This window comes from Chrysochloris asiatica, unplaced genomic scaffold (genome assembly GCF_000296735.1).
Source record: "Chrysochloris asiatica unplaced genomic scaffold, ChrAsi1.0 scaffold00198, whole genome shotgun sequence".
Lineage (NCBI taxonomy): Eukaryota > Metazoa > Chordata > Mammalia > Afrosoricida > Chrysochloridae > Chrysochloris > Chrysochloris asiatica.
Genome location: NW_006408716.1, coordinates 2,165,185 through 2,185,660, shown reverse-complemented (window position 1 = coordinate 2,185,660; position 20,476 = coordinate 2,165,185). Strand labels below are relative to the sequence as shown.

At 46.2% G+C, this 20,476-nt stretch overlaps 1 protein-coding gene across 1 annotated transcript; it reads left to right on the top strand.

Moving 5' to 3' along the window:
* Positions 1–1,672: 1,672 nt before the first annotated feature.
* Positions 1,673–20,019, top strand: LRIT1 (leucine-rich repeat, immunoglobulin-like and transmembrane domains 1). The gene is made up of 4 exons (XM_006872461.1): positions 1,673–1,794; positions 7,338–7,804; positions 17,480–17,785; positions 19,052–20,019. Exons 1-4 carry the CDS (start codon positions 1,673–1,675, stop codon positions 20,017–20,019), a joined length of 1,863 nt encoding a protein of 620 aa, XP_006872523.1.
* The last annotated feature ends 457 nt before the right edge of the window (positions 20,020–20,476 follow it).

The window sequence follows — 20,476 nt, the reverse complement described above, 5'->3', positions numbered from 1 at the left end:
TAGCACCAGGCATTCCTTGGTTCCTTGGCTGGTAGACTATCCTCACATGTTGTTGGTCTTTATGCGTATGTGTGTGTCTATTCTGGTCTTTTTATAATTCTGAAATCATTCAATTTAACACACACTCTACACTACTATGGAATCATTGTCATCACAAATGACAACTTCCAATTTTCAAACAAGGTTACATGCATAGCTGCAAGGGTTAGGATTTCAACACATACCTTGGTGGGACACAATTCAATCCATAACACATGAGAACCAACATTTATTCAGAGCCAACATGGGCAAAATAGGTCTAGCACAGAGCTGGGCATTTCGTATGTGCACTGAGGGGCCAGGGGACTCTTACCTCCCTGAGTTATGCCTGCCAAACCTGTGGGCATGAGGGACTGAAGACTTATCTGGAGGATCTGAGGGAGCAAGGCATGCTGGACCAGAAAGCAAAACCTCAGTGTCAAATTGGAGGAAGGAATCTTAGGGAAATGTGGTGTCTGTTGCTTGAGTTACTGTCTGATGGTATGGTGGGATTGGTTGAGGGTGGAGACAGTAGCTAAAAACGGGAGTGTCTTCTCTAACAACTCTGTGAGATGCTACTTTGGAACCCACCATGGCATTTGATACACTAAGAAGCACAGCTAGAATGCTCTTTAGAATCTAGGATGGTGACACTTCATCTTTTGTACTTTGGACATGTGATCAACTAGGATCCGTCCTTAGAGAAGGACATCATGTTTGGTAAAGTGGAGGGCCAGAAAAATAAATAAAAAAGAGGAAGCCCCACCCCCCCAACAAGATGGATTGACAAAGTGGCAGTAACAATGGACACAAACATAATACTCGTGAGGATGTCACAGGAAGGGACAATGTTTTGTTCTGTTGTGCATAGGGTGGTTATGAGTTGGAACTGACTCAACAGTATGGCATGTAACAACAACAATCACTACTATTAATGAGGCAGCTTCTCTTTCCACAGATTGTCAAGATCTGGGGAAACTTGATTTACTTAATGTTCATAAGTACCCTGGATTGATTAACATTATTGTCCATTCACAGATAAGGATTCCCAAGAGCTGGGATTTGAAACCACATAGCAGGAGGCCTGGTGTGGCGCTATGGGTTAATGCGCCAGACTACAAAGCCATTTGAACTGCAAGGTCGGCAGTTCAAGCTCACCAGCTGCTCCTTGGAAACCCTATACAGGGTCGCTATGGGTCGGCACCAACTCGACAGCACTAAACAACAACAACAGGCTGTTCTCAGAGCTTAGACACTTCCTAATGTCTAGGAGGGCTCTGTCTCCATTTCCACAACACACCCCACCCTGAGCCTGGGCACCTGGCTGGGTGTGTGCTGTCTGAACTGTCTGTGACTTTTCAGGTGGGAGCTCAGTCCAGTAGCTGCTTGTCTCTGGAAGCTCCCTACAAACCCCTCCCCAACAGTGGGAGCTTTCTAAGCTGGAGCTTCTGCTATGGAAGGGGCCCCTCACCCCGTGATCAGGACTGGGTAATTCTGGGGAGCATTAAGCCGTTGCCTGCTGTGGCTGAGGTTCCTCTACTAATCCCCAGTCTGTCTGTGCTTATCCGATGACCTCGGGAGGAGCAAGTGGGCAGCTGGGCTTACAAGGGCCAAGCAGTCAGAGACTGTTTGGACTGGAGAGGAGCCAGGAGGCATGAGGGTGGCTGTGGGCATGCTCTGGCTCCTGGCCCTTGGGGGACACCCCCAGGCCCAGAGCTCTTGCCCCTCACAGTGCAACTGCAGACTTCATATGCTGGGTGATGGCAGCAGGACCAGGTACTACGCGGGGAACAGGGAGCGTGGCCCAGCCCCACTGGTCTGCCAGCAGGGCTGGGTGGGAAGGAGTGGGAGGTAGAGTCTCAAGCCAGAGCTGGGTAAGAACCCCCACCTCACTGACCTGAGGCCTAGGGGACCTTTGGGGTGGTCTGCATGGCATTATCTTCAGCAAGCAGAGGCTTGGGCTCTTCCCTGGAGCTACCTTTATACATTAGGTAAGTCATTGGAGTTCAACCTGCAGAAATCCTTCCTGAGTTCTCCTGTAGACTCTCGGTGGAATGAAGCAGGAAATGGAAAGGAAGTCTTCCTCGTTTATCTCTTTCCCTTCCTTTCCTTGCTTCCTTTACTCCATCATTCGGTCTGTATCTCTCCAACACCCAATATCATACTTGATGTTTTTTCCTACTGAAGCCGTGAAGGGGACCCTGGCCTCCAAGCCCCCTTCCTCTCTGAGTCTCATCTGGCCCAGGACCAGCAGCCTCAAGAGTAACCCACTCATTTTGGGTTAGACCTTCTCCATTCTTTATCTATCCTTGTCTTCTCCTGCCCCCATCGGAGCCTTCAAAAGCATCTTCACTTGCCCTTCCTCTCGGACCTTTCACTGGCATATTCCCAGTGGGCACTGTGCTGGTGGGCTCTCCATCTCCCACCATAGTTCATTCTGTTCTCTTCAGCAGTTGTTAGATCATCTTTCTTCAGCTTCATCAGCCCAGCTGAATAGTCTAAGTGGTTCAAGGTATCAGCTCTGACTCATACCCTTTACTTATCTTTCTGACCTGTTAGTCCAGCGCCATTAGTGCTGTTTGATCAGGAGAGCAATGCTATCGGAGGTACCTTTGAATGATTCTTCCATGAGCACAGAACTGACTGGGGGTGAAGAGAGGCAGAGACCCGAGAGACCTCTGCCAAGAAAGGACATCTTGTATCATCCGAAGAACAGGGAACCCTGCGTTTTGAGCCCAAATCTCCAAAGTTCCAACTCATATGAGGTATGGTCTCCCCAAGAGAGGCCAGAACTGAGCTCTGAGAGGGCTGAGAAATGGTCCCAGGCCAAGGAGAGTGTGATCAGGTGATGAGGATCCCTACTAACACCCCACACAGAGAGTGAGGGGCTCAAAGTCACATGGCTCCAGTGGCAGACCTGGTCCTGGAACCTAGGGCTTTTGACTCTATCTCCCAAACTCTTCCCATGGGTAGGAACTGAGGAGGGCTCCAGAAAGCAGAGTTAACCTTAGGGTGGAAAATGACATTCCAGGGGCAGTTTCCAGGCCCCTAATGCTAGGCACTCCTGGTGTGGTGCTGCAGGAGAATGTGCTGGACCACAAGGTCCATTTGAAGTGTGAGGTCGGAAGCTCAAGCCTACCAGTTGCTCCTTGGAAACCCCATATAGGGTCGCTATGAGTTGGAACCAACTCAACGGCACTTAATGACAGCAGTGTTAGGCCATTCCGTTCCCTCCTGTGAAGACAGAACTCTTTTTTTTTTTTTTTTAATGTTTTATCATGAATTATGTGATAGTTTACATGGGGGAACATTAGTTTTACAATCATCCTATCGTAGATAATTTCATTGCCATGGTTACAATCCCCTCCATGCATCATCAACCAGCCAAAGGGTATACCCTGCAAGCCTGCCCCCTGGTTGTCAGCACACAGCCCCTCTCCCTCTCTGGATCTAAAGTCCCCAGCTGCTCCATCTCTCCACGTCATCTTCTCTGCCTCCATTTCTGGCATCACTGCTTCTCTGGGTAGGGTCCCGCTCTCTGCTTTTCTCCCTTGATGGTCCCAGGGACCTCTGCTCCTAGACTGCAAAGTTAATTGCTCCTCTCCTTGCTACAAAACATCTACCTGTACATTTCCAACCCTCACAATCAATCCTGATAGCAATTATTCACTACAATATCATAAGAGACCTATCCGCATTTCATTTCATCAGCCCCTCCTAGACAGATTTGATAATACTCAGTGGAGATTCTACCTTCCTCCACATCCTCTGGATCTAGATTCCCTCTTGAAAGCTTGTAAGCCAGTCACTTCTTACCTTTGTAGCCCTCCCCTCCCCCTACTTTGGGTAGCCAATGTCCAAGTTGCCTATCCCTGTATACTCTGTGTATGGAGGGGGTGGGAATGATTCTGGCTGTAAAGATTTGTTCCCTCTTTTGAGGTACTGCATCCATAGGGATAGGTCAAGTTCATCAAATTGTATCCGATTACTCTTTTTTCCCTCTTCTTTCTTCTTCTAGTTGAGCTCTGATCATCCAGTCATTGACGCCAGGTCAAGTGGGTATTATCTGCAAGCGTGGGTGTTTTTGTGCATATGCCCTCTCTTCTTATCAGCTGGACACTTCACTCTCCACTCTAGTCCTCTGTAGCTATGCTACTGACTCTGGGCCCAAGAGTTCCCAGGTCTTGCCACCTTGCTGGCCAACCAGGTCTTCACCCGGGTTCACAGGAGTCTATTGAACATTGTAGGACTTAGCTCGCAGCTTCATTGCTGTTTTCCTCTCACTTCCGCTTATCGGTGATGAACGTGGTCATCAGTCAGAGCGTGTATTTCCATTGAGTCCTAGTTTTGGAAGGGGATTTGCTCTGAAGGGGTCTGACCACTTGCTTTGATGTCTCCTGGACGAGCAACTTGCTTGTTCTTGTAGTAACAGTCAGTCTGCCTATATTGTTTTGCATTTTTCCTGTCGGTCTTTCTTTCAAGAAGTATCCTCTGTTCTTCTAGCTGCTCCAGGCTGGACTGCCCATCCTTTCAAGTGGAAATTTCCCACCTCTGAAGATTCTGGATGTGGTTCAGGATTCCACCTGTAGTCTTATGTAATGCAGAGGCTCCGCAGGAAGCCTCCTTCACTGGGCACATTGTAGCCCCATTTTAGGTATTCTGATCACTTACAGGCAGAAGACAAACTTACAAGCTTTCTATGGTGATATTTCTGGCTATTTCTTTCTCTCCCCCTCCAGTGTCTATTTTATAATGGCATGCAAAGGAAACCAAGATTCAAAAGACAGCCAAGAATCTTGACATTATTTCCCCATTCCAATCATGTCTCAATCTCTGTATCCCAGAGTCCTGTTATTCCAAGGTTGTGCATATATCATTCTTTATCTCTGTTCCACTTAGCCCATGCTAACTTGCCTAATTGTTCTCCCAACCGCTTTGTTATTCCATTTACCTCCCCCAGCACCCAAACTATCCTGTGTCTATTCCCTGCCCTGTGCTCCACCTTCCCCTCCCTCCCCTTCCCCTACCCCCCACATTCCAGCTACCAGCAAAGAATCCTCCCCTGCTTTAGTATGGGTTTTTTTTTCTTAGTCTTTTACAGTAGTGGTCCTATGTAGTATTTCTCCTTTTGTGACTGACTTAATTTCACTCAACATAATGTCCTCAAGGTCCATCCATGTTATGCGGTGGCTTGCCGCTTCCTTGTTATTTTTCAAGGTAGCATAATATTCCATTGTGTGTATGTACCACAGTTTGTTTATCCATTCTTCAGTTGATGGGCACTTTGGCTGCCTCCATCTTTTTGCTATTGTAAATAGTGCTGCTGTGAACATTGGTGTGCATATATCTTCTCGTGTTGTGGCTCGTTTCTCTTGTGGGTAAATACCCAGTAGAGGAATTCTGGATCATAGCCAGAACTCTTTCAGTCCTCTACCTGCCTGCAGTTCCATGGCAGATGTGTACCAGGTCATTCTCTTTGCATGTCCTGTAAGGGCGTGAGACCATTAAAGGCTGTCAGAGCTCTGAAGTCCTACATGGCCTAAAGTACAGCTTGCACAGCCTTCATCCAGCCTGCTCTCTCCAGGGCCTCAGAGAACCCAGCCCCTATGTCTGAGCAGCCAGGACAGCTGCTCACTCCCCAAGTTCCATTGCTGCAAGCAGAGTGTGGGACCTGTAGGCACTGGGTTACCTGAGAATGCCTGGTCTGGTCCCACACACAGGCACGTTCCGAGCTCCTCATGCACAACTGGCCCCTTATTGGCTTGTGTTGGTCTCAAAGTTTCCTTTGATTCCTGCCTCGATCCTTTACTCCTTAGTCCTATCGACTCCCTTTCTTTACCTACAACCAGACCTTTCTCCTTGCAGTACTCAAGCCTGTATTATCATCAGTGCTTTAACTGGTCTCTCTTCCCTACCTGGATTACCCCCTATGTGGGGAGAGGGGCTGAATCTGCTACTTCTCTGAACGGCCACAACGCCCCTCACTTAAGTGAGGTTCCATGTATGTGTGAAGAACATGAGACTGGGTTAAAATATCTGTGCCTTTCAGTGGGCACAGCTTACATGACAATCAGGCCCATTGTGCAGGTTAAGCTGATGGATATTGGTGCGTGTGTTACATCAGAAAGGCCTGTTACTTGCAGTACGCAATGACATTACAAGAGAATAACTTCCTCATGAAAGCACAACACTGTCCCTCAGTGTGAGCAGAGAAGGACTCCTGATGGAAGCCGGGCTGGTAAAGGACTAGTCTCCTGATGCCCAGCCTCCAAGCTCTGCCTTGCCTCTTGGGAATTTTTCCAGTAGGCGCTTACTTTATGTGAGGGACCTGCCATCAGTGATTACATCAAATATAGTCCTAAACTATACACTCATCGAGGGCAAGAGCTACTTCTTGTTTATCTATGTTCATTTTTTGGTGTTAAACTTGACAGAACAAGATCTAAGGGTTCCCTGGTGAGGCAGAAAGTAGGAATGGCTAACATGAACCCCATCTAGGTGTAGCCCTGGGGTGCAGAATTCACAATAATGGTCTATGTCACTGGGATCCTATAATCTATAGGCCCTGGGTTGAGCTTGTACATGAACTTGTTGTTGTTGTTGTTGTTGTTGTTAACTGTTGTCCAATTGATTCCAATTCATAGTGACCCTGTATAGGGTTTCCAAGGAGCAGCTGGTGAGCTTGAGCCACTGATGTTGCAGTTCCAATGACCTTGAGGCCTCGTGCTTATCCTACAGCGCCACGCCAGGACTCCTGTCGAACTTAGGTTCCGTGCCTGCCCTGTGAGCGATGCCTGGCATTACGGGGAATTGAGAGACAGACGGGTCACACAGATCCCAAGAAATGAATCTTAGCAGTGGGGTGCAAAGTCCCAGCTCTGAGAAACCCTGTCATCAATAGTCTGTCAGGGTTCAGAGGAAAGCAAGAATTTCCACTTTAAATGGCCTATGACATATATTTTTTTTAATGAAGGAAAGTCAAAACAGCTATAAAAGTGAGGAATGGTTTAACAACCTCATCTAAGCCACAAGGCTATTCACCAGATCAGCTTGGTTTTTCTCACTGTTCCCTCTCAGGGCAGGACAGGTGGGATAGGACGTCAGCATTCCAGTTTGAAGTCCTTAAGTCTAGCCCATCAAACCCAAACGGCCTCCCTAGGATCCCCGGACATGATCTGAAAACTTGGCAATGCTACTCGGGGCCCTCTCTTTAAGACCCATGGGGTCTGACATCCTGGAGGTCTCTTTACAGGAGGTGGGGGTGGGGCACTCTTATCGAGCAGGGTCCTTGTTCAACTGTCCACCATGTTTGTTACCAGGACCGTGGTGTGCGATGACCCCAACATGACACTGCTCCCAGCCGCCATCCCTCCAGACACCTACCAACTGCGCCTGGAGCGCACAGCCATCGGCACAGTGCCTGCCGGGGCCTTCAGGCTGCTGGGCCGTCTGGAACAATTGTGGCTGTCCTACAACGCCCTCAGTGACCTCAGCGCTCTCATGCTGCGAGGCTTGCAGCACCTGCGTGAACTGCGGCTGCCCGGGAACCGCCTGGTCTCCTTCCCCTGGGTGGCGCTCAGGGATGTCCCTCAACTGCAGCGGCTGGACCTGCAGGCTAACCGCCTCTCTGCCATTCCGACGGAGGCTGCGCACTTTGTGAGGAACCTAACCTTTCTGGACCTCTCCAGCAACCAGCTGATGAGGCTCCCCCAGGAGCTGCTAATTACCTGGGCCCACTTGCAGATGGGGCCCTTTCTACCTGGCTACCATGCTAAGCTGATCCTAGGTAAGGAGGGACACGGGTTTCTTCCATCCTACACTGGAAACAATCCTGGTGAGTGCTGGAGTCTTGGGCAAGTTACTTGACCTCTCTGAGTCATGGTTCTTTACCTGGAAATAATACCTGTCCCTAGGTAGTGGAAATGGTCAACAAACTCCCCTGCTAACTACAAGGTTGGAAGTTTGAGTCTGTTCAGAAGTTCCTCAGAAGAAAGACCTGGTGATCTATTTCTGAAAAAATAAGCTATTGAAAACCCTATGGAGCAGTTCTACTTTGACATACATTGTTGTTGTTGTTAGGTGCTATTAAGTCAGTACTGACTCATAGTGACCTTATGCACAACAGAATGAAATACTGCCCGGTCCTGGGCCAACTTCACAACTGTTGTTACGCCCAAGCCTGTTGCTGTTACCACTGTGCCAATCCATCTCACTAGGGGTCTTCCTCTTTTTCTCTGACCCTCCACTTTACCAAACATGATTTCCTTCTCCAGCGACTGGTTCCTCTCCATAATATGCCCAAAGTATGAGAGATGGAAGTCTGGTCATCCTGGCTTCCAAGGAGCACTCTGGCTGCACTTCTTCCAACTCAGACCTGTTTGTTCTTTTGGTAGTCTATGGTACTTTCAGTATTCTCCTTTAACACCGTAAGTCAAATGCATCAATTCTTCTATGGTCTTCTTTATTCACTGTTCAACTTCCACATGCCTATGAGATTATTGAAAATACCATGGCTTGGGTCAGGCGCAGCTTCTTTCTCAAACTGACATCTTTGCTCTTCAACACTATAAAGGGGTCTTATATAGTAGATTTGCCTAATGCAATACATTATTCTATTTCTTGACTACTGGACAACATTGCAAAGTATGCATATTCTGGAACAATTTGTTGTGCTTATGAGGAACCTGGACATAGACCAATAGGCAGTTGTTCAAACAGAACAAGGGAGCAATGAATGGTTTATAATTAGGAGAGGTGAGTGCCAGGGTTGTATTCTTTCACCATACTTATTCAATCTGTATGCTCAGTAAATAATCCGAGAAACTGGATTATATGAAGAAAACTGTGGCATCAGGATTGGAGGATGACTCATTAACAACCTGTAATATGCAGATGATACAACTGCTTGTTGAAAGCAAAGAGAACTTAAAATACTTACTGATGAAGATCAAAGACCACAACCTTTGCTATGGATCGCATCTCAATGCAAAGAAAACAAAAATCGTCATCATTGTACCATAAACAACATGCATATAAATGGAGAAAAGATTTAAGTTCTCAAGTTTTGCTTGGATCAACCATCAACACTCATGGAGGCAGTGGTCAAGAAATCAAACTGACACACACAGCTACCATGAATCAGAGGTGACTGTATGGCAATTGGTTTTGTTTTTATTTTTCTAAGTGAGAGGGAGCGGTTTAGGAGTTCCAGCTCCAAATCAGGTGGCTGGAATTCAAACCGCAGTTCTGCCTCTTCTAGCTGTGTAACCTTGGCAAATCACTCAGCTTCTGCTAAGGGAAGGTAATGGTAATACCTACCTCAGTAGGTTGGCATGGTAGATAAAAAGGCAGTGCCGAGCACACAGGAGGTGAGTGGTGGTAGAACACAGAGACATGGCAGGCTCTCTGTTAAGGAAGGACAGAGAGAGCTATCACCCTTCATTCAGGCACCAGGGACTGTCTCAACTGCACAATCCCCTCATCCAAGGCCACACAGTTCCTGGGGATGGCCTCATTCAAGATCTATCAGAGTAGAAGTCTATTAACATCTAGAGTTGTCCATTTGGAACAACTCTGGTGGACTTTTTCACCTTCAGAGACCCTAGGGGTCAGCTGAGGCTGTGACCAGGCCCCCATTACAGCTCTGCTTCTCCTTTCCTTCCTTTATTCTTTCTTTCATTCCTTCCTTCAGGTCCTATCCTGTCTGCAGGTGTAGATCCTCTGGACTGTCCTCCTCTTGATAAACCTTGGGTGCATGCTGATCTCCATCTCAGAGTTGCACCTAGAGGAGCCCAATATTCAACTGCACCCAAAGCACATGAACACCCCTTTTTGGGAGGAGTCTCTGAGAACTCTGTACAGATGATGATCTGTATCCTTGTCAATTACTCAGCCTTTCCTGATTGTCATGCTAGTGTAGCACTAAACTGAACCCCTCACAGAACTTTACTGTCACACCATCCCAGGTGGTAAAAAAACCTACTGCCCTTGAGTCAATTCTGATTTCATGACCTTAGAGAACAACTCTATAGAGTTTCTGAGGCCGAACATCTTATGGAAGTGGACAGTTTTATTGTCCACTTGTAGGTCCAAATCACTGAGCTTGCCATTTAAGGTACAGCACCAGGACTATGCCCAAGGGGCATAGTACAAATGACAACTAGAGCCTGGGGGTTGTGAGTGGTGGATCTGTGCCTATGTGGTGTCTGTCCACTATCCCAGAAATGCATGGAAACCCCAGTGGGGCAGTGGGAGATATCAGAGAAGAGGACCCTTCCTCTACAAGGGGATTTCAGAAAGTTCTTTGAAAACTGAAAATAAAAGATTATAGAATTTTAAAAGTAAATTTTATTTCTCAACATAAGCTTCATGAAGTTCAAGTCACTTTTGTAAGCAATCCTTCTAAGTATTCTTAAAGAACGAGTTTGTTGTTGTTGTTGTAAAGTGTTGTCGAGTCAGTTCCAACCCATAGCAACCCTATATAGGGTTTCTGAGGAGCAACTGGGGAGTTTGAACCACTGACCTTGCAGTTTAAACAGTTTTGTAGTCTGGCACATTAGCCCACAGAGCTACACCAGGACTCCAGAGAACTAATTGTCCTGGGAATTTAACCATGTCACTGCACTCCTTTGTACATTATTAACAGAAGAAAAATGGGTCCCCTTTTAGATTTTTTAAGATTCGAAGACAAAAGGAGTCAATAGGGACTGCAACATGGATGCCTAATGACTTCCCACGGAAAGGCTCACAAAACTACCCTTGTTTGATGAGAGAAATAGTAGGAAAATTCCCTAAGTGGAGAAAGGCTCTTTGGTGAAACTTTAGCTATTTCCTGATAAAGTTCTGCATAGTTTTCTCAAAACACTCTCATAACAAGCAGATGTTACCGTTCTTTACCATCCAAAACCTTGCCATGATCTTTCCTCTTGATTGATCCACTTAAATAAAAATAAAAAAAACTTTTATTGTGAATTGAGCGATACTTTATAGGGCAATTCATCAGTTTTGTACTCAACCAATCATACTTTCTCTGCTATTCATAAGGGTTTCAGTGACTAAATATTCGTAAGTAGTGCGTCACTCCTTCTTCCTAGTCTGTCTTCATCTGGACGCTCATCTGAAACTTGTCCACCATGGGTGACCCTGCTTATTATTTAAAATACCGGTAGCATAGCTTCCAGAATCACAGCAACTCACAAGCCACCACAGTACGACAAACTGACAGATGAGTGGAAATGGAAGAAATGAAGAGATCCAAGAGCTGAACAGAAAATTTAAAAGATCAGCTAGAGAAGATAAAACCAAATATTACAACAAAATGTGCAAAGATCTGGAATCAGAAAACCAAAAAGAAGAACACACTCAGCATTTCTCAAGCTGGGGGAACTGAAGACAAAATTCAAGCCTCGACTTTCGTTATTGAAGGATTCTCTGGGCAAATTATTGAATGATGCAGGAAGCATCAAGAGACGATGGAAGGAATACACAGAATAATTGCACCAAAAGGAAATAGTTAATATTCAACCATTTCAAGAGGTAGCATATGATCAAGAGCCAATGATACTTAGGGAGGAAGTCCAAGGAGCATTGAAGGAATTTGCAAAGAATAAGGCATCAGGAATTGATGGAATAAAAATAGAAATCTTTCAAGAAAATGAGGTGGCACAGGAGGTACTCACACATCTCTGCCAAGAAATTTGCAAGACAACTATCTGGCCAACTGAGTAGAAGAGATCTGTATTTGTGTCCATTCCAAAGAGAGGTGACCCAATGGAATGTGGAAATCATCAAATCTCCATAGTATCCCATGCCAGTAAAGTTTTCCTAAAGGTAATACAGAAACAGCTGCAAGTATACATTGACAGAGAACTTCCAGAGGTTTAAGCTGGATACAGAAGAGGCTGTGGAATGAGGGATATCATTGCTGATGTCCGATGGATCTTGGCTGAAAGTAGAGAATACCAGAAAGATGTTTACCTGTGCTTTATTGGCTACACAAAGGCTTTCGATTGTGTGGATCATGACAAGCTATTGACAACATTGCAAAGTATGAGTATTCTGAAACACTTAATTGTGCTTATGAGGAATCTGTACCTGGACCAATAGGCAGTTGTTCGAACAGAACATGGGAACACTGAATGTTTTAAAATTAAGAAAAGTGTGTGACAAGGTTTTATTCAGCATACTTATTCAACCTGTATGCTGAGCAAATAATCTGAGAAGCTGGGTTCTATGAAGAAAAACGTGGTGTCAGGATTGGAGGAAGGCTCATTAACAACCTGCGATATGCAGATGATACAACCTTGCTTGCTGAAAGTGAAGAGGACATAAAACATTTACTGATGAAGATCAAAGAGCACAGCCTTCAGTATGGATTACATCTCAATGTCAAGAAAACAAAAATCCTCACCACTGGACCAATAAACAACATTCTTATCAATGGAGAAAAGATTGAAGTTGTCATGGACTTCATTCTTCTTGGATCAACTATCAACACTCATGGAAGCAGCAGTCAAGAAATTAAATGACATATTGCATTAGGCAAATCTGCTGCACAGGAACTTTTTAAAGTGTTGAAGAGCAAAGATGTCAGCTTGAGGACTAAGGTGTGCCTGATCCAAGCCATGGTATTTTCAATTACCTCATATGCATGCGAAAGCTGGACAGTGAATAAGGAAGACTGTAGAAGAATTGATGCTTTTGAGATGCGGTGTTGGAGGAGAATATTCAAAGTGCCATGGGCTGCCAAAAGAACCAATAGATCCATTTTGGAAGAAATGCAGCTAGAGTGTGCCTTGGAGGCCAGGATGGCCAGGTTTCGTCTCTCATACTTTGGACATGTTGTCAGGAGGGACCAATCACTGGAGAAGGATATCATGCTTGGTAAGGTGAAGGGTGAGAGAAAAAGAGGGAGAACCCCAACGAGATAGATGGCCAATGGCAGCATCGATGGACTCAAGTGTGGCAACAGTAGTGATCAGCCCAGGATCGGGCAGTGTTTCATTCTGCTGTGCATAGGGTCGCTATAAGTCAGTACCAACTCAATGGCACCTAACAACAACAACAATCATATTTTGTTTCATTGCAATGATTATAATTCTCTGCCCTACCTCCCGCCCATATACCGTCTGTTAACAGTATTCACCTCTATTCTCTATTTTTTTAGGATGCACACAAACACACGGAAACTATATATTGTTTTAAAACACCAAAGGGCATATTTGTAAGCCAGCTTCCTGCCTGCTGGCATGCAGCTCTTCTCTTTCCATGGGTCTAGAGTCTTCAGTCCTTTCTCTCTTGCCATTGCCTCTGCTTCCATCTCTGGTGTTGCTGCTTCTCTGGTTAGGATCCCACTCTCTGCTCATGCTCTTCCCTCTTGATGGTCCTAGGGTTCTCTGTTCCTGGAATGAAAGATTAACTACTCCCCCATTTTTGTTTCACATCTTCTACCTCTACAGTAGGAGTCCTGGTGTGGCACTATGGGTTAATGCGTCAGACTGCAAAACCATTTGATCTGCAAGATCAGTGGTTCAAGCTTACCAGCTGCTCCTCAGAAACTCTATACAGGGTCGTTATGGGTTGGAACTGACTCGACAGCACTTCACAACAACAATAACCTTTACAGTGGCACTGTGAGTTAATGCGCTGGACTACAAAGTAGGTTTGAATAGCAACGTTGGTGGTTCAAGCTCACCAGAAGCTCCCTGGAAACCCTATAAAGGGTCACTATGAGTCAGAACTGACTTGACGGCACTTAACAACAACAACATTTGTATTTGTAACAATCACAATTAGTCATGATAACAATTACTCACTATTGAATCAAAAGAATCCTATCTCCTTCCTCCCCATCCTCTTTCACCAGACCTATCTGTTGTTGTTGTTGTTATGTGCTGTGGAGTTGGTTTGGAAAAACTCATAGCGACCCTATACAGGGATCCCTAGGTTGTAAATCTTTACAGGAGCAGAAAGCCTCATCTTTCTCCTGCAGAACAGCTGGTAGTTTTGAACTGCTGACCTTGCGGTTCGCAGCCTGATTTGTAACCACTACACTACCGGAGCTCCTTAGACCTATCTATCTAGACAACAGGAAAACTATTCAGTTGGGATTTTACCCTATCCCCCTGGCTCTGAAACTAAGTACACTCTTGAAAACTTTTAAGCCAGCCACTTTGTGCCCTTATAGCCGCCCCCCCCCCCATTTTTGGTAGCCAATGTCTAAATTTCCCATCCCTATCAACCCTGTTTGGAGTCCTGGTGTGGCGCTGTGGGTTAATGCACCAGACTGCAAAGGTGTTTGAACTGCAAGGTTGGCGATTCAAGCTCACCAGCTGCTCCTTGGAAACCCTACACAGGGTTGCTATGGGTCAGGATAGACTCGATGGTACTTAACTACAACAACAATCAACGCTGTGTACTGGGTTTTTGGGTTTTTTAAATAATGGATCAGTCAAGGGCAAAGATCATGGCAAGGTTTTGGATGGTGAAGAATGGTACCATCTACTTGTTATGAGTGTTTTGAGAAAGTTATCCAGAACTTTAGCAAGAAAACAGGTTGATCTTTGATCCTTGATTCTTGATTCTTGATTCTTGATTGAAGACTGCTTCCCTCTCGGTTGGAATTTTGAGCAACTACATCCGTTGGAATTTTGAGCAAATACATCCATAGGCAAAGGTCAATTTGCTTATTGTAGCAATTTACACTTGATTCCTGTATCAAATGTCTTTACCTTCCTCTAGTCAAGTTCTGATCAGCAAGCCATCCAAACTAGGTCAAATAGGTACTATTTGCAAGTTTAGGCATTCTTGCATGCCTCTCCCCCCACTTCAGATCATCTGGATGCTTAACTCTCAGTTCTAGTTCCAATGGCTCCGTCAGTGCCCATGGGCTCAGGAGTTTCCAAGTCTCCCTAAACTTCAGACCAACCAGCCCTTCCTCTTCTCTCTCTCGTCTCAAGGTCAATGGATGTCTATGGAACATGGTCAAACTCAGTCCATGTCTTCATTGCTGCCTTTCTTCCATTTTCACTCACAAGTAGACCAGTAAGCTTACAAAACTGCTTGTGTGTTCCCTTTGAGTTTCAGTCTTGGAAGGGGGGTTATCCTGATGGGCTGATTTTTCTTGCCTTGATGACTCCCAGGTGAATAGTTTGCCTTTGTTCTTGTAACAGCCAAATAGCTTCTAGTAACAGCTTTTATTTTTCTTTTTACTCCCTGCTTTCTTTCTTTCAAGAAGTATCTTCTGTTCCTTTAGCCGCTGCAGGTTGGTCTGCATGACCTTTCAAGTGGGAACGTCCCACTTAAGATTAAGTTTGGCATGGGGCTCAGGATTCCACATAATGCCCCATACTCTACAAAGGCTTAACAAGAAGGGTATTTCACTGGGTGAATTCTAGTAGCCCTTTTAGGTATTCCAGTCAGTTATAGACTGAAGACAGGCTTACAAGCTTTCTCTAATCATGTTTCCTAATATTTCTTTCTAGCCCACTTACATGTCTATTTTACAGTAGTAGGCAAGGGAACCCAATAATATCCATAAGACAGTCAAGCACCTTAACATTATTTCCCTTCCTTTACCCATTCAGACTATGTCTTGATCACAGAGCCCTGTTGATCCAAGGTTGAGTATACATCACTATTTAGCTCTGTCCCATTTAGCCCCTACAAGTCTCCCTAGGTCTTCCCCTATATTCCTTGTTCTTCTACCATCCTCCCTCTTCTTGTGTAACTGCCCTCCCCATCACCTGAGCTATCATGTGTCTGTCCCCTAAACTGTGCCTTACTGTCCCTTCCCTCCCATCTCTGGTAACAATCAAAGAATTTTCCTTTTAGTATGGAAATCTTTTCTTAAGCTTTCACAATAATGGTCTTATGCAATATTTGTCTTTTTGTGGCTAATTTCACTCAGCATAACGTCCTCAAGGTTCATCTAGGTATTGAGGTGTTCTGCAGCTTCAAGGTAGCATAATATAGTCCATTGTGTGTATGTAACAAAGCTTGTTTATTCATTCTTCCATTGATGGGCACTCAGTTTGTCTCCATCTTTTTCCTATTGTGAATAGCGCTGTGATAAACATTGGTGTGCATGTATCTACTTGTGTTTTGGCTCTTATTTCTTGTGGATAAATACCAAATAGAGGAATTGCTGGACTGATCTACTTTAAAAATTTTTTTTTTATTGTGAATTGAATGATAGTTTACATGGGAGAACATCAGCTTTGCACTCTTCCTATCATATTGGATTGATCTGCTTTTGCCTGAAGCATGAGACAAAATCTTTCCATCTTTGCCAGAATGCTCCTTAGAAGCAAAGATAGCAAGATTTTGTCTCATGCTTCGGGCATATTATCAGGAAGGACTAGTCCCTGGAGGATTGATAAAGTAGACGATCAGCGAAAAAGAGGAAGACCCCAATGAGATGGATTGCCATAGTGGCAGCAGCAGCAATGGGCTCAAGCGTAATAACAATTGTGTGAATGGCGCAGAACTGGACAGTGTTTCATTCTGTTATACTTGGGGTTGCTGTGAGTCAGAACCAACTCAACATCACCTAATAGCAACGTGGGGCCTGCTCTGTATGCTGGGAGGCAGCAGTAAAAAAAAAAAAAAGGTTGGACATTTGCACAATTGTAGAGCTTACGATGAAAATGGCCAAAATGCTCAACTTTTGCCAACTTGGAAGGTGATTGTTTAACCGTCATTGAAGTTTGCCCTTTGAATGAGTTTCTTGTGATGAGGTAGAGACCAGTTAGCTAACCACCACAGCTGGGCAGTGATGAGTCTTATGTTGCAGATGAATTGTGTATTTCACTGGTGATGTTGGGCAGCTTTCACTAGAGGAGCAGTGGGGGGACAGAGGTGGGAGAAGGGAACAGCACCCTTCCAGCTAGTGCTCCAAAGGAGCAGAGATTCACAGTTGTGCCAGCCCATCACAATGCAACCCCTGACACTCCCTTCCAAATATGTCAGCTGTATGGATGCAATTGGGTAAGATGTCAGATGACTAGACACACGATTAATTTAATAACAACTTCTGTTGGTGGAAGTTTTACATTTCAGACATACAAACAGGTAACAAGGCATTGTGTCTTAGAATGAAGGACATGGTGTCTTCTTCCATCTGTAAAACGTTCTTTCACAGGTGGGAGCAGCGCCATGCTTTCAACTTGATGAACATGTTCACTTTTGTGTCACAGAATTAGGTTTTCTTGCCTTCTTACGCCTCTTACCTCCACTTGAGCCTGTGTCAAAGCAGCCACCCTCACTGCTGAAGTGATGCAGCAAGTACCACTTATTCTGGGATCACAGGTGCCAGGACTTAGTGAAGCATTCTTAGAGCTAGGTTCTGGTACTCCAGAGATTGCAGAAATCCTCACAGAAGGGTCAGTGGTTTGCAAGGATCATTCTAAGAATGGCAGCAGTAATTGCCAGTCTTGTGACCATGTGGTATGTCTATTTTCAGGGCTTCAGGACAACCCCTGGGTGTGTGACTGCCGGCTCTATGACCTGGTCCACTTCATGGATGGGTGGGCCCCACACTTAGCCTTCATCGAAGTCAGGCTGTGGTGTGCCAGCCCACGCAGCCTGGCTGGGGTGGCCTTCAACCAGCTGGAACTAAGGAGGTGCCGGGGTCCGGAGCTCCACCCGAGTGTGGCCAGCCTCACATCCCCTGTGGGCAGCACAGCACTGCTACGTTGTGGAGCCACTGGGATCCCTGGGCCTGAGATGAGTTGGAGAAGGGCCGACGGGCACCCACTCAATGGCACAGGTATGTGAGTCTAAGGACTGATGGGCTGTGATCTCTGATTGGGGGGCATCCCTAAATGAGAGAAAATAGGGTTAGGTTTGCCAGGAACAGGGCGATGGTCTAAGCAAGCTGGCTGCTATCCATGGGCAAGCTCTGCCTAGAGGCAGGACATAGGTACTGGCTTGATGAATGACAATAGTTCACATTCTTTCCTACCACATCCCATGAACCACTTTGTTGTAGACTTGGCTGCACCAGGAAAGGAGCAAAAGCTGGCTTTCTGGTAGCAGAAAGTTAGTATATTGATGTATTAATGTTCATAGTAGATTTCCAAGGTGTCAATATTAAGCTAGTATCACTATGAGTCTCTGGGTGTTACAAATAATTAACAAGCTCAGCTACTAACTCAAAAGTTGGAGTTTGGATCCACTCAGAAGTGGCTTGGGATCTGCCAATGTACTTCCTCAAGATCTGTTACTAAACCCCTATGGAACACAGTTCTGCTCTGACACACATGGGGTCACCAGGAGCTGGGTTTGATTTGACAGCAACTGGTTTATCATGAGAAATAATTAACCGCATGCATTACCATCTATTGAACTCTAGCACCGTGCTAAGTGCATTATGAGTATTGAGACTTTGAACTTTAGCCATCTGATTATATGTCTTATTTTGCATATGAGTACTCTGCAGCTCTGAGGAGTGAAATGTGTGACTCACATCATGCAGCTCATAGATGAAGAAGTTGGGGTCTTAACAAGACTTGGTTAACTCCACACCTGGTGTGCTTTCTTCTGTACTTGGGGGAATGAGGAAGAATGGCTTAAGTCCAGTGCCTTCCCTCTTTCTTCTTGTATTCTGCAACTAGCTTGGGGATCATTGCTCTAGGACAGGGTTTGAAATCAATATATAGACAAATTGTACAAGGGGCTCTGCCATGTGAAACAGGAAGTTGGAGATGCTATGATTGAAGGGCTGTGAGGCAGAGCACTTCTCTTCATCGCATCCCTGCATCCTTTTACCCCCAATGCACCTGCCCTCTGCCTTAAGGGGTCATGTCTACAGAACCCTGGTGCTCTGTAGAACACAGTGTTTCACATCTTATACCCGGATAACTGATCATTCTTAGGCTTTTCCCCTAGCTAGAAATCCTGATCCCACTAAGAAAAGCTGAGTGATCCCCGTGTTTCTTAGGATGACAGGCACCTCTGTGGGGGCTGTAGACTTGCCTATGAAGGAAACTTGGGGGATGCTCTCCCTGGTCCCATGAAGCCCTTCTCCCCACAGTGCACCAGAAGGTCTCCCGGGATGGCATGACCTGGGCTCTGCTGGATCTTCCAAAAGTGTCCCACCAAGACTCTGGAGACTACATCTGCCTGGCCAAGAACTTCCTGGGCACCTCCAAGATGCACATATCCCTGACTGTCACTGAGGCCCAGGCTTTCACAGAGCAGAGTGGGGGCCCTGAGGCGCTGCAGGCAAGGACAGGTGAAGGGGCGGAAGCTGCTGCTTACAAGGACAAGCCAGCGACCAGACGCATTCTCCATGCCCCCAAACCTCCTGTCCTGGCCCCCTGGACTTTTGCGCCCAACACGGAGGAGGAGCGAACCCGCAGGTACTTGGCGATGGGCATCCCCAGAGAGCTCTCAGGTCAGCCAGCGGGGCCCCAGGAGGCACGTATGGTGCAGTCCCTCAAGGTGGTAGGGGACACGTACCACAGCGTGTCTTTGGTGTGGAGGGCTCCTGAGGCTGGGAACACCACTGCCTTCAACGTCCTCTATGCAGTCTTTGGGCAGCATGAGATGCTGCGGGTGGCCGTGCAGCCTGGCAAGACCAGCGTCACCATTGATGGGCTGGCACCCCAGCTCAAGTATGTGGCATGCGTGTGCACTCGAGACCTGGCTCCCCGCAAGGAGCAGTGCATCATCTTCTCCACAGACGAGGTGGTGGACGCCCAGAGCACACAACGGCTCATCAACGTGGTGGTCGGCAGTGTAGCTGCCATCATTGGACTGCCCCTCACGCTGTTCGTCTGCTGTGGAGCCCTCGGCAGGCACCACCGGAAATGTCGTGCCCAGGCTCCAGCTGAGGCCACCGGTGCCTACGTCAACCTGGAGAGGCTGGGCCACAGAGAGGGTGGCTCCGAGGGGCTGTGTGGACACAGCCTGGGCGAGGCAGACAGGCTGCTATCATCCGGGTCTAGTCTAGACTCTCAGGCCATGGGTGCCAGGCGCGCCCATGAACACTGTTGCTGAGGGTACAGTTTCCCTTACATGGATGCCTACACACCAGGCACACACCTGGCTCTCCCTCTTCCACACCACCCATGTGCTCAGACTCCTGAGGATGAGTTCACCCACTCTTAACCCACGTTATTAATACACAAGTAATAGTTACAGATAACACTTATTAACACACAAGTAATAGTTACAGATAACACTTATTAACACACAAGTAATAGTTACAGATAACACTTATTAAACACTAAGGACTCCTGGTGTGGCACTATACCATAAGCACTGGACTGCGAACCACAAGGTTGGCAGTTCAACCCTACCAGATGCTCCTCAGAAAACCTAAACAGGGTCACTGAGTCGGAATCGACTCGACAGCACTTAATAACAACAAAAAAAGGGCTTAATAAATGTCAGCTGAAAAGTTGATGGTCCACGCAAAAGAGCCTCAGAAGAAGCAAGGTCTATTTCTGAAAAA

Coding starts and splice junctions, on each gene's coding strand:
- LRIT1 (XM_006872461.1), top strand. CDS start 1,673: ATGAGGGTGGCTGTGGGCATGCTCTGGCTCCTGGCCCTTGGGGGACAC. Junction 7,805..17,479: donor CCATGCTAAGCTGATCCTAG/GTAAGGAGGGAC, acceptor GTCTATTTTCAG/GGCTTCAGGACAACCCCTGG. Junction 17,786..19,051: donor GCACCCACTCAATGGCACAG/GTATGTGAGTCT, acceptor TTCTCCCCACAG/TGCACCAGAAGGTCTCCCGG.